We start from the raw sequence: 14,145 nt of genomic DNA, 5'->3' as shown, positions 1-14,145 counted from the left end.
CTGGTCTTTTAGCCACCACAATATTAGATTAGCAATAGAAGTAGGTTAATGTGAGGTAAAATCTGGAGAGGCAAAGTTGGGTCTCATGAGTCTGGCTATATCTACCCACTGTAGATAATTGATTAAATAATGTACAAAGCGTAGCCCGAATGTGACCTTTTGTTCTGATTGCTAATGAACAGTCTCCACCCCCTTCTCTCTCTCTCTATGCCCCCCCTCTCTCTCTATGCATCTTTCTCTCTCTTTCCCTCTTGTTCTCTCTCCACCTCTTTCTCTCTCTCTATCTTTCTCCCGTGCCCTCTATCTCTTGCCTTTCTCTCCCTCTCTGCCTGTCTCTCTTTTGTTCTCTCTCCCACTCACTGTTGGTGATGATACTACTCATCCGGCCCACAGAGCAGAAGGACGTCTCACTGTCCATGCTGGACACACTGGCCCTGCGCCCACCTCCTCCCCTCCCACTGTCTGTTTCAGGGGAAGGGGGCACGGTCGGGGCACCAGGACTGGGCTCTGCCTCCAGGAACACCTCTGGGTGGCTCTGGATACCGTCAGCTAGAGAGTGAGAGGGAGAGGGGGAGAGAGAGAGAGAGAGAGAGAGAGAGAGAGAGAGAGAGAGAGAGAGAGAGAGAGAGAGAGAGAGAGAGAGAGAGAGAGAGAGAGAGAGAGAGATAGGTAGGTAGGTAGGTAGGTAGAAAGAGTTAGAGAGAGGGAGAGGGAGAGAGAATCCAATTATATAACAATGAACTAGTAACGTTCTCTGTGAATCAATGCTGTTACATGGTCTAATAGGAGAGTATGTGGTATTGGCTTGTTCTGTGTGTCCCAGAGGAAGGTCTTGGACACACACATTGTCAGGTAATTAGGTTGGGCTTGTAGTGATCCAGGGATTGTGACCGATGGTGATGACCAATCAACACACCAACCCCAGGAGCTGAGAGAGAGAGGTCAGTGAGGGAAACTGTTAACAACTACACTACAGCCCAGATGGACCTAGTTACTCATCACCTTTCACCCTGTATGTTTGGATGGATGTGTTTGTTTTGTCCCCCCACTGTACAAGCATTATTTGCTCTGTAGACCTGTAGATGGAAGGAGGAAACTTGTATTTCCCCTGTGATATATATGGTTGTATCAGAGAACATGGAAATAAAGGATAGTCTCTAAGAGACATGGCATAGTAGTAGCAGATCACATAAATAATATAATTCTTAGAGAGACAAGTGACCACTCCTTCTGTTTAATTATACATTTATGTTGAACTTCACAGGAGCCTCTCTGGAATAAAGAAGGAGGGAGGGAGGGAGGGAGGGAGGGAGGGAGGGAGGGAGGGCAAGAGAAAGAGTGATGAAGAGAAAAGAGAGAGACAGATAGACTACAAGGGAAATGTGTCATATCCAAGACAAGAGTTGTAATCCCTTTTCTTCTATTTCCTTTCATTCTATATGTCTGTAATAGCTTGACAATATGTTACCCGTTTCAGGAAACTAGGCGTATGTCACGATTCACTACCTCACAGGAGAACCGTTTGAACAGAAACTTTTTTTTATCAAAATGTTTTTTGGGGCAGAAATGCCTTCTCGAACACGTGAACTTTCATGTGCCTTAATAACAAACTTGCATGCCATCTGTAAATACAAATAAAATTGTTAAATAACGAGCTTAGTTGGTTAAGCCACAGAAAAAGCCAGCAAACTTCCTGCTACTCATGATTGGCTGAGATAATGAGTGGGCTGGACAAGCCGAGAGATTAGTTTGGATTGGTCTGCACACTTCTGTCTATTTGAGCTGGTCAGTTTGTGTAGGTAATCCTGTCTAATGCGGCTTTTTTTTAATGTATCGCATAGTAAAATTTAAGAAAAGACTCATCTATGTAAGTATCCATTTCAATAGAACGTCACTGCAACAACTGTTTCAGAGCACTCTTGTCTGAGTGTGCCAGAGCGCAGAACAACTGATGAATTTACCAACACTCAACACCGGTTGAATATGGCCGGTGTCAGTAAACATTGGCAAAAAAGCGTAATTAAATTGTTACCAGGAGCATAGTTACACTATCTATTTCTGATATTGCTACTATGCAAGTAGTCATTTGGCTGTACTTTACAATGAATATTTTTGGCAACTTTTACTTCACTACATTCCGAAAGAAAAAAAATGTAATGTACTTTTTACTCCATACATTTTCCCTGACACCCAAAAGTACTCGTTACATTTTGACAGGAAAATTGTCCAATTCACACACTTATCAAGAGAACATCACAACTGCATCTGATCTGGTGGACTCTCTAAACACAAATGCTTAATTTGTAAATGATTGCATAATATAAGGAATTTGAAATGATGGTTTATACTTTTACTTTTGATACATAAGTACATTTTAGCAATTCCATGTACTTGTGATACTTACTTTTTAAAACCAAACACTTTAAGACTTTTACTCAAGTAGTATTTTACTAGGTGACTTTTACTTGAGTCATTTTCTATTAAGGTATCTTTACTTTTACTCAAGTATGACAATTTAGTACTTTTTTCACCACTGGATGTGGCTGGGGGTTATAGCATTTCTTTGGAAAGACAGTACCGTGCAGTATTGAAGAGTCCTCACTGCTGCTCGATCATCCTACTTTTCCAACTTAATTGAGGAAAATAATCCAATCCAATCCAAAATTTCTTTTTGATACTGTTGCAAAGCTAACTAAAAAGCAGCATTCCCCAAGTGAGGATGGCTTTCACTTCAGCAGTAATAAATTCATGAACTTCTTTGAGGAAAAGATCATGATCATTAGAAAGCAAATTACGGACTCCTCTTTAAATCTGCGTATTCCTCCAAAGCTTAGCTGTCCTGAGTCTGCACAACTCTGCCAGGACCTAGGATCAAGAGAGACACTTAAGTGTTTTAGTACTATATCTCTTGACACAATGATGAAAATAATCATGGCCTCTAAACCTTCAAGCTGCATACTGGATCCTATTCCAACTAAACTACTGAAAGAGCTGCTTCATGTGCTTGGCCCTCCTATGTTGAACATAATAAACGGCTCTCTATCCATCGGATGTGTACCAAACTCACTAAAAGTGGCAGTAATAAAGCCTCTCTTGAAAAGCCAAACCTTGACCCAGAAAATATAAAAAACTAATCGGCCTATATCGAATCTTCCATTCCTCTCAAAAATTTTAGAAAAAGCTGTTGTGCAGCAACTCACTGCCTTCCTGAAGACAAACAATGTATACGAAATGTTTCAGTCTGGTTTTAGACCCCATCATAGCACTGAGACTGCACTTGTGAAGGTGGTAAATTACCTTTTAATGGCGTCAGACCGAGGCTCTGCATCTGTCCTCGTGCTACTAGACCTTAGTGCTGCCTTTGATACCATCGATCACCACATTCTTTTGGAGAGACTGGAAACCCAAATTGGTCTACACGGACAAGTTCTGGCCTGGTTTAGATCTTATCTGTCGGAAAGATATCAGTTTGTCTCTGTGAATGGTTTGTCCTCTCACAAATCAACTGTACATTTCGGTGTTCCTCAAGGTTCCGTTTTAGGACCACTATTGTTTTCACTATATATTTTACCTCTTGGGGATGTCATTCGAAAACATAATGTTAACTTTCACTGCTATGCGGATGACACAGCTGTACATTTCAATGAAACATGGTGAAGCCCCAAAATTGCCCTCGCTAGAAGCCTGTGTTTCAGACATAAGGAAGTGGATGGCTGAAAATTTCTACTTTTAAACTCGGACAAAACAGAGATGCTTGTTCTAGGTCCCAAGAAACAAAGAGATCTTCTGTTAAATCTGACAATTAATCTTGATGGTTGTACAGTCGTCTCAAATAAAACTGTGAAGGACCTCGGCGTTACTCTGGACCCTGATCTCTCATTTGACGAACATATCAAGACTGTTTCAAGGACAGCTTTTTTCCATCTACGTAACATTGCAAAAATCAGAAACTTTCTGTCCAAAAATGATGCAGAAAAATGTATCCATGCTTTTGTTACTTCTAGGTTAGACTACTGCAATGCTCTACTTTCCGGCTACCCGGATAAAGCACTAAATAAACTTCAGTTAGTGCTAAATACGGCTGCTAGAATCCTGACTAGAACCAAGAAATTTGATCATATTACTCCAGTGCTAGCTTCCCTACACTGGCTTCCTGTTAAGGCAAGGGCTGATTTCAAGGTTTTACTGTTAACCTATAAAGCGTTACATGGGCTTGCTCCTACCTATCTTTCCGAGTTGGTCCTGCCGTACATACCTACACGTACGCTACGGTCACAAGATGCAGGCCTCCTAATTGTCCCTAGAATTTCTAAGCAAACAGCTGGAGGCAGGGCTTTCTCCTATAGATCCACATTTTTATGGAAAGGTCTGCCTACCCATGTGAGAGACGCAGACTCGGTCTCAACCTTTAAGTCTTTACTGAAGACTTACCTCTTCAGTAGGTCATATGATTGAGTGTAGTCTGGCCCAGGAGTGTGAAGGTGAACGGAAAGGCTCTGGAGCAACGAACTACCCTTGCTGTCTCTGCCTGGCCGGTTCCCCTCTCTCCACTTGGATTCTCTGCCTCTAACCCTATTACAGGGGCTGAGTCACTGGCTTACTGGTGCTCTTTCATGCCGTCCCTGGGAGGGGTGCGTCACTTGAGTGGGTTGAGTTACTGACGTGATCTTCCTGTCTGGGTTGGTGCCCCCCCCTTGGTTTGTGCTGTGGTGGAGATCTTTGTGGGCTATACTCGGCCTTGTCTCAGGATTGTAAGTTGGTGGTTGAAGATATCCCTCTAGTGGTGCGGGGGCTGTGCTTTGGCAAAGTGGGTGGGGTTATATCCTTCCTATTTGGCCCTGTCCGGGGGTATCATCGGATGGGGCCACAGTGTCTCCTGACCCCTCCTGTCTCAGCCTCCAGTATTTATGCTGCAGTAGTTTATGTGTCGGGGGGCTAGGGTCAGTTGGTTATATCTGGAGTACTTCTCCTGTCTTATCCGGTGTCCTGTGTGAATTTAAGTATGCTCTCTCTAATTCTCTCCTTCTTTCTCTCTCTCGGAGGACCTGAGCCCTAGGACCATGCGTCAGGACTACCGGGCATGATGACTCCTTGCTGTCCCCAGTCCACCTGGCCTTGCTGCTGTTCCAGTTTCAACTGTTCTGCCCGCGGCTATGGAACCCTGACCTGTCCACCGGACGTGCTACCTGTCCCAGACCTGCTGTTTTCAACTCTCTAGAGACCGCAGGAGCGGTAGAGATACTCTTAATGATCGGCTATGAAAAGCCAACTGACATTTACTCCTGATTATTATTTGACCATGCTGGTCATTTATGAACATTTGAACATCTTGGCCATGTTCTGTTATAATCTCCACCCGGCACAGCCAGAAGAGAAGAAGGCCACCCCTCATAGCCTGGTTCCTCTCTAGGTTTCTTCCTAGGTTTTGGCCTTTCTAGGGAGTTTTTCCTAGCCACCGTGCTTCTACACCTGCATTGCTTGCTGTTTGGGGTTTTACGCTGGGTTTCTGTACAGCACTTCGAGATATTAGCTGATGTACGAAGGGCTATATAAAATAAACTTGATTTGATTTGATTTCACATGACCCATCAATTTAGACAAGTGTGTCTGGGTAAGTGTCATCTAATATTTATAAAATATTTTTATCTGGACACTTTCTGTTTACCTGGAATTTTTCCTTATTGTAGGCTACTACTTTTACCACTTTTAGTCTTAATCTTTACTACACTACTCACTGTTTAGCACATGAGATGGGTGGGGCTGGCTTAAGAGTGTGTGAATAATGCTGAATGGGTGTTGACAAAGGAGAGCTCTCCAGTAGGTACCAAAACATTCAAAGGCCATTTTCTCAAAAGTGAGTTTAAAAGTTTATCAAGTTTCAGAGCAGAATTACTTTCCCATTGTTCCTCAAAAATGCAGTGTATGATAACATTTTGTAGCTCTGAGTCTCTACTTTTATCCAATGTAAAAAAAATGTGGCTACATAAGACCGATTTCAGCCGGTTGGTCACATATGCTCTCTTTCTCTGGCAGTATGATAACTAGGGCTCAGGTCTGGTTGGCATGGTTACAGTTCAGTGTTGTTGTTTATAGTCATACAATCTGTAGTATAGGCTATCTGAGTGCATCAATATTGTTCCAATCAATTCTCCAGCTCTGGCAACATTATCATTAGCCTTCTGTAACAACTATGCTATGGTGTACTGTACTGTAGACAGAAAGAGGGAGGGGAAGGACAAAGACAGTGAATTGAATGTAAAAAAAAAAGAAGAAAAAGAAGAAGAAAAGCATCGACATAACAATATCCATAAAAGCAAACCAATAACAATATCCAACTTTGTGTCTCCCAAATGGCACCCTATTCACTATATAGTGCACTACTTTTGATCAAGGTCGTGGTCAAAAGTAATGCAATATAGGGAATAGGGTCCCATTAGAGATGCAGACACAGTCTGTTGTCGGTCTGTCCTCTGTCTTAGTTATATGTAAGACACTTGCCGTATAGCATGGTAATCTCTCTCATTACATTTAACATTGACTGACTGTTCCTCTGAAAGGAACAGACAGTCTGAGTGTCTGCCTGGGAAACATTCCATTAAGCACAGCCATATTTAAGGGCAGGTCTGTGTGTGTATAATGTATGTGTGTGTGTGTGTGTGTGTGTGTGTCTGTCAGAAGATGTGTGCATGCATCTGTCATGCATGTATGTGGATTTTTGTATTTGTATTTTTGTATGTGTGTGTGATTACTGGTTACCGAGCAGTGAAGTACTGGATGCCACAGATGTTGAGGGTGGACCAGACCCTGTTTGATTACATGTTCTCAGCAGGATATGTCCTCTCCGTGTTGAACCAGCGAATCCATCAGTAGTCAGGAATTTCATTTTTACATTATGACAGGGCCAGTAGAACACAAAGGCTGGATGATTTCTATTATGGGCAGCAGGGGGGAGGGGGTGAGGGGGGAACAGTTTGAGAGAGCAGCATGGATGGTAGGATATGGAGATACACAATGAGAGCATGTACCTGTATCAGAATGCTAAACAGGGAGCAGTGCATCTCCACTTCTACTGGTCATCTGTTAGAGGACCCCCGTTTGTATTCCTCTATATAACCAGCTATCTATGGAGAGGCAATTTGTGTGTTGGATGCTTGTTTTCATGATGCTTCTGTGTTTATGTGTGTGTGTGTATGTATGTATAAGTGTGTATTTACTATATGTAATTATATTCCTGTGTGTTTGCATGTCTGCATATCAAAATGTGTTATTGGGAGCCATCATCTATCACCTCGGTCCTTAAAGGATGTCTACTTTCAATATGCAATCCATTCCAGTGAGGTTAACTCTTTGTGTGTTGCTGCTGTTGTGACCTTTAGCGGGCATTTAAACAAAGCATCGGATGCTTCTCCACGCTATCCGGCTGTCAGTCTAATTTCCCCTGTCTGTAAGGGACTGGCAGCCGCAGCGGAATACCAATTCCAGGCCGCTTTCCCAGGCAGGAGTGTGGGGGAATCAGGTGAAGCTAATACAGGCCTGCGGTTATGGTGGCCAAGAAAAACCAACAGTTTGGACTGGTCTTTTTAAAGGCATGGGGAAAGGTGCCATGGATGGTCAAATACGTCTTGATAGTGTCACACAGGGCTAAGTAAATGTTGGAAAATAAACAATCAGCATACTAGAGTGTGTGTGTCTATGGGAGAGTGAAAATAGTGTTTTGTTGTATGGCAATTGGTGTAAAAATGTGACTGGGTGTGACAGATATTTTCTTTCATCTGTTGTATCCTTTCACGTGCGCGTACGCAAGCACATGCATGAACACACGTGCGCGCACACACACACACCAGAGTTTCCGTTACATTGTAAAAATTAAATAAAAGCTCATAAATGAAACTGCCACTGGCCAATTGCCCGGGAAAAAAAATTATCACATTGTAAAATAATGCATTTTATCCTATTCATTGTTGGAAATACCAGTCGATGGAAATACATTTGACCAGTCATCCTTATCTATAGGTTAATTTGCATAATTTAGTAGAATTAAATTGGCGCTTGGTTATTTTTGTTAGTCGTTATGTTTATCACAGGAGCACAGCACACAGATACAGAGCCTACAGTATCCGCAGAAATCTGTCAGCTTGCGCGAGAGCTGCTGCTACAGCTTCTCAAACAGCTCATGTTGCTGCTGGAGTGAAACATATGCTTTTATAAGCCCAATCATTGCTTAACAATTCTAAATGCAATCGCGTGTTAAAAACTGTTTCTATGGCCACGATTAAAAAGAGCTACTAAAAATAGCTTTATTTCGCAATTGGTAATTGAAGTGCACTTACCATTCTCCATTCAAGTGCATATAAGAAACGGTAGGGAGGCTTCAGTGCGTCACACACCACTTTGTATTGAGCTGGAGGCAGTTAGCATTTTGAAAACATATACTTAATTGTTTGAAACCTAAATGTTTTACTTTATATTATGAGGCATGTCTTACCTTTCTTCAAAGTTAAATAAGACCAATATGCCATTGAAACCAGGAGCATAATTCTCTCATGTTTTCAAATCATGTCACGATCGTCGTCAGGGTGGAAATGACCGGACCAAGGTGCAGCGTGGTGAGCGTACATTTATTTTTATTATGAATGTCGCCAACAAAAACAAGAAACAACAAAAAACAAACGTGAAGCTGACTAGGGCTATACAGGCCACTAACACAGTCAACTACCCACCACTAAGGTGGAAAAACAGGCTGCCTAAGTATGATTCCCAATCAGAGACAACGATAGACAGCTGTCCCTGATTGAGAACCATACCCGGCCAAAACATAGAAACAGAAAACATAGAAATAAAGAAACTAGAATGCCCACCCTAGTCACACCCTGGCCTAACCAAAATAGAGAATAATAGCCTCTCTATGGCCAGGGCGTGACAAATCAACTTGTTTCTTTGTCCAGTAGCCAAAGGCACAATCCTGGTCATATTAGCAACCCATGCTAGTTGTTGCATCTTTAGATCTCCCCTTTTCTAAATTTCATTGCATTCTTGAGTTGCATGTTCTGTTATGAATAACCATAATCTAAATGTGATTTATGTCATTCTGAGCATCGTTACGCACCCAATGCATATGGTCTGGTAAATTTCTCAAATATCCTTTAAATTAAAATGCTGCAAGTAAAAATTTCGGCACCACATTCTACTAACGCACACACAAACAAAGGGGCGGCAGGTAGCCTAGCGGTTAAAGCGTTGGACTTGTAACCGAAAGGTTGAAAGATCGAATCCCAGAGCTGACAAGGTAAAAATCTGTCGTTCTGCCCCTGAACAAGGCAGTTCACCCCCTGTTTCTAGGCCGTCATTGAAAATAAGAATTTGTTATTTAATTATTTAACTGACTTGCCTAGTTAAATAAAGGTAAACTAAATCCAAAAAATAAAAACACACACACACACACACACAATCAATCATCTGCTATCTTTAATGAGCCCTGTTACTTCTACTCTCAGTGGAGCCCTCATCCTCTGTCACTTCAGTGTTGTGGGGACTTTGTCTTTCACAGCACGCTGCACACAGACAGGGGACACTGACTGTGACGCACTCTCTGTCGAAGGAAAGAAACACCACCAGGATTTTAACGATGTGTGCTGGAGGAGAAACAGAGGTTGAGAGAGTGACAGAGAGAGAGAGATGGATGAGAAAGAGAGAGAAAGAGAGAATCTTCTGAATGTTGGTGACTGTCATATAATGCAAAATATAAAATAAAATATTTGAAAGAAAGTAAGACTGTGGGTGAAACAGAGAGGGATAAAGAGGGTCAGATGCTTGAGTTTTATGTTCTGAGAGAGAGAGAGAGAGAGAGAGCGAAAGAGATAGAGAAAGACAGAAAGAGAGAGTGAGAGAGGCAGGAGGTAGAGAGAGAGAGAGAGAGAGAGAGAGAGAGAGAGAGAGAGAGAGAGAGAGAGAGAGAGAGAGAGAGAGAGAGAGAGAGAGAGAGAGAGAGAGAGAGAGAGAGAGAGAGAGAGAGAGAGAGAGAGAGAAATTGGGAGAAAGATGACAAAATCTGAGGGGGAGGTAATGACAGGGAGGTAGGAGAGGGGTGAGAGGAGAGGACAAGGAGGTAGGAGAGGGGTGAAAGGGGAGGACAGGGGGGTAGGAGAAGGTGAGGGCAGAGGGCAGGGAGGTAGAAGTGGGGTGGGAGATGAGGGCAGGGGGTAGGAGAGGGGTGAGACAAGAGGGCAGGGAGTAGGAGAGGGGTGAGAGAAGAGGGCAGGGGGGTAGGAATGGGGTGAGAGAAGAGGGCAGGGGGTAAAAGAGGGGTGAGAGAAGAGGGCAGGGGGGTAGGATAGGGGTGAGAGAAGAGGGCAGGGGGTAAAAGAGGGGTGAGAGAAGAGGGCAGGGGTTTAGGAGAGGGGTGAGAGAAGAGGGCAGGGAGGTAGTAGAGGGGTGAGAGAAGAGGACAGGGGATAGGAGAGGGGTGAGAGAAGAAGGCAGGGGGGTAGGAGAGGGGTGAAAGAAGAGGGCAGGGGGTAGGAGAGGGGTGAGAGAAGAGGGCAGGTGGGTAGGAGAGGGGTGAGGGCAGAGGGGTAGGAGCTACCAGGAGAACCAGGAGATAGATTAGAAACCACAACACCACTATCAGTATGGAGGGTCTGAGCTATAAATAGGGATTAAGGAGAATGCACCAAGGTTGTGGTGGACAGCGGACAGAAGGAGGAGATTTTCATGATTATACTGTGGCCTTCACTACACCCCAGCTTCAAAGGTATACTGTTCTCTCTCTCTGTGTGTGTGTGTATGTGTGTGCGTGTGTGTGTGTGTGTACGTGTGTGCGTGTAGAATATTGCTGCAGTGCAATGCAAGGACTGAACTGTCCCTGTGCGATATGAAAGGCATAACTCCATACAAACCCAGAAGTTGACAGTTCCAAAGCATTAGCTGTTTATCTATTACAGTACCAGATGTTCCTCATTCACATCCAGCTCTAAGCTTAGTCAACAGAAACACAACCAAACAGAAAGCATATTTTCTCTGTATTACTGCCCTTCATCACAATAAAGCCTCCACAATGTGGATGGGTATTGATGGTAGAGCCTTACCCATAGGAGTAGGATTTGATCGCTTCTCCATCTCATCATCGCTTTAACTAATTACCACATTATAGCACCAAGGGAAATGAGTGGGGTGTTTCAGTGTGTGTGTGTGTGTGTGTGTGTGTGTGTGTGTGTGTGTGTGTGTGTGTGTGTGTGTGTGTGTGTGTGTGTGTGTGTGTGTGTGTGTGTGTGTGTGTGTACGCGCGTGTGTGTGCCTGCATGGGTGTGTTTTCATTTAACTCATAATTTGACAGCCTCTGAGCATGATCAATAGATTTAGTGGTGTAATTAAAACTCAGTAAAGCTGTGAGAGACTGTGGCTGTGTCCCAAATGGCACCCTATTCCCTATATAGAGCACTGCTTGTGCTCTATATAGGGAATAGGGTACCATTTGGGAGGGAGACTGTGAGAGTGTGAAAGTGTCTCCTTGCACAACACCAGTCTCTCAAACTACTGATGCACCATGAGACTCCTCCCCTCTAATTAAACATAACGTTTTCTAACTGAGAGGGCACTTCTGAATAGGATGACACATATTGTGAGTAAGCAGTTTCCTAATATGGGGAGTTGCTAACAGCTAATTTGCTGTTGTTGATGTTGCTGTGACATTATTGTAATTATTTGCGGTTACTTCATGAAGTAGGTGTATTTGAACATTTTAGGTCTGTGGCACTCCCTTATGAACCATAAGTAAGCCGTGTCCGAGCCAGAATGTTCCATAGGGCAGGAGCCTTTCTCCTGTTTCGGTAGCGTGAAGCAGCTTGATGTACAGGTTCGCCCCCTTGACAGAACCAGAACGGCTGTAGGTTCCAGTATACTGTACAGCCTTCGTACTACTTCCTCTCAGTGATTTACCTTGAGAGAGGCAGGGGCAGAGGCAAGGTGTTTAAGTCTCAATGTCCCAAAAGGAGGCTAAAAACATTCTTTAAATAAATCAGGGCTTTATTAGGGTGTTAAAGCCAGCCCTCCTGTCCCCGGTGGGATTATTGTGCTACCTAGTACTTACCTACCCTGACACATCTAGCCCAGTAATACCACACAAACACACACACACAGACACACACACAGGTCTGTACGTGTGCAGTCTAAGGGTAACGTACCACACCAGAGGATTAATTATAATGACTTTGAAACGCAATGCTTCGGCTATGTTTCTGTAAGGCTAACAGACAGTGAGAGCCTCAGTTCCACCACTGTCTGTGTGAGAGTGTGTATGTGCACGCATTTGTGTGTGTGTTTCAGAGTCTAAGAAATCCTAGCATTACCCCTGCCTTCTCACTACAAAACAAATCAAATTATTCTGTCACATGCACAGAATACAGCAGGTGTACTTTCCTGTGAAATGCTTACTAACGAGCCTTTTCACAACAATGCAGAGTTAAAAAGTAAGAACATTTTGATAAATAAAAAAAGGAAATAGTAAGACAATAAAATAACAATAACGAGGCTATATACAAGGAGCACCAGTACCGAGTCAATGTGCAGGGGTACGAGGTAGTTGAGGCAATTTAGGTAAAATGTACATGTTAGTGGGGGTAAAAGTGACAAGGCAATCACAATAGATAATAAACTGAGTAGCAGCAGCGTATGGGAAGAGTGTGAAGGAGTGTGAAAGTGTGTCTACGTGTGAGTGTGTGTGGCGTCAATATGCATGTGTGTGTTTTGTGTGTGTGTGTTTTGTGTGTGTGAGCGTATGTAGTGTGCGGGTGTGTGTCGTGTAGGTGTGTGTTGGAGTGTCAGTGTAGTATGTGTGAATGTGTGGGTAGAGTCCAGTGTAGTATGTGTGAATGTGTGGGTAGAGTCCAGTATAGTATGTGTGAATGTGTGGGTAGAGTCCAGTATAGTATGTGTGAATGTGTGGGTAGAGTTCAGTGTAGTATGTGTGAATGTGTGGGTAGAGTCCAGTGTAGTATGTGTGAATGTGTGGGTAGAGTCCAGTATAGTATGTGTGAATGTGTGGGTAGAGTCCAGCGTAGTATGTGTGAATGTGTGGGTAGAGTCCAGTGTAGTATGTGTGAATGTGTGGGTAGAGTCCAGTGTAGTATGTGTGAATGTGTGGGTAGAGTCCAGTGTAGTATGTGTGAATGTGTGGGTAGAGTCCAGTGTAGTATGTGTGCATGTGTGGGTAGAGTCCAGTGTAGTATGTGTGAATGTGTGGGTAGAGTCCAGCGTAGTATGTGTGAATGTGTGGGTAGAGTCCAGTGTAGTATGTGTGAATGTGTGGATAGAGTTCAGTGTAGTATGTGTGAATGTGTGGGTAGAGTCCAGTGTAGTATGTGTGAATGTGTGGGTAGAGTCCAGTGTAGTATGTGTGAATGTGTGGGTAGAGTTCAGTGTAGTATGTGTGAATGTGTGGGTAGAGTCCAGTGTAGTATGTGTGAATGTGTGGGTAGAGTCCAGTGTAGTATGTGTGAATGTGTGGGTAGAGTCCAGTGTAGTATGTGTGAATGTGTGGGTAGAGTCCAGTGTAGTATGTGTGAATGTGTGGGTAGAGTCCAGTGTAGTATGTGTGAATGTGTGGGTAGAGTCCAGTGTAGTATGTGTGAATGTGTGGGTAGAGTTCAGTGTAGTATGTGTGAATGTGTGGGTAAAGTTCAGTGTAGTATGTGTGAATGTGTGGGTAGAGTCCAGTGTAGTATGTGTGAATGTGTGGGTAGAGTTCAGTGTAGTATGTGTGAATGTGTGGGTAAAGTTCAGTGTAGTATGTGTGAATGTGTGGGTAGAGTCCAGTGTAGTATGTGTGAATGTGTGGGTAGAGTTCAGTGTAGTATGTGTGAATGTGTGGGTAAAGTTCAGTGTAGTATGTGTGAATGTGTGGGTAGAGTCCAGTGAGTGTGTGTGAATGTGTGGGTAGAGTCCAGTGAGTGTGTGTGAATGTGTGGGTAGAGTTCAGTGTAGTATGTGTGAATGTGTGGGTAGAGTCCAGCGTAGTATGTGTGAATGTGTGGGTAGAGTCCAGTGTAGTATGTGTGAATGTGTGGGTAGAGTCCAGTGTAGTATGTGTGAATGTGTGGGTAGAGTCCAGTGTAGTATGTGTGAATGTGTGGGTAGAGTCCAGTGTAGTAT

General features: G+C 43.4%; 1 protein-coding gene across 2 annotated transcripts in view; it reads right to left on the bottom strand.

Annotated features, from left to right (window-relative positions):
* The window catches only part of LOC139548047 (membrane-associated phosphatidylinositol transfer protein 3-like), a 146,737-nt gene that overhangs the window by 35,521 nt on the left and 97,071 nt on the right, over positions 1-14,145 (bottom strand). For both annotated transcript variants that reach the window (XM_071357356.1, XM_071357355.1), the window contains exon 11: positions 361-549. In XM_071357356.1, coding sequence (XP_071213457.1) covers positions 361-549 — 189 coding nt within the window. The remainder of the gene's footprint in view (positions 1-360; positions 550-14,145) is intronic.

The sequence above is a fragment of the Salvelinus alpinus genome, chromosome 21 (genome assembly GCF_045679555.1).
Source record: "Salvelinus alpinus chromosome 21, SLU_Salpinus.1, whole genome shotgun sequence".
NCBI lineage: Eukaryota > Metazoa > Chordata > Actinopteri > Salmoniformes > Salmonidae > Salvelinus > Salvelinus alpinus.
This window is presented reverse-complemented; position numbering and strand designations above follow the sequence as displayed.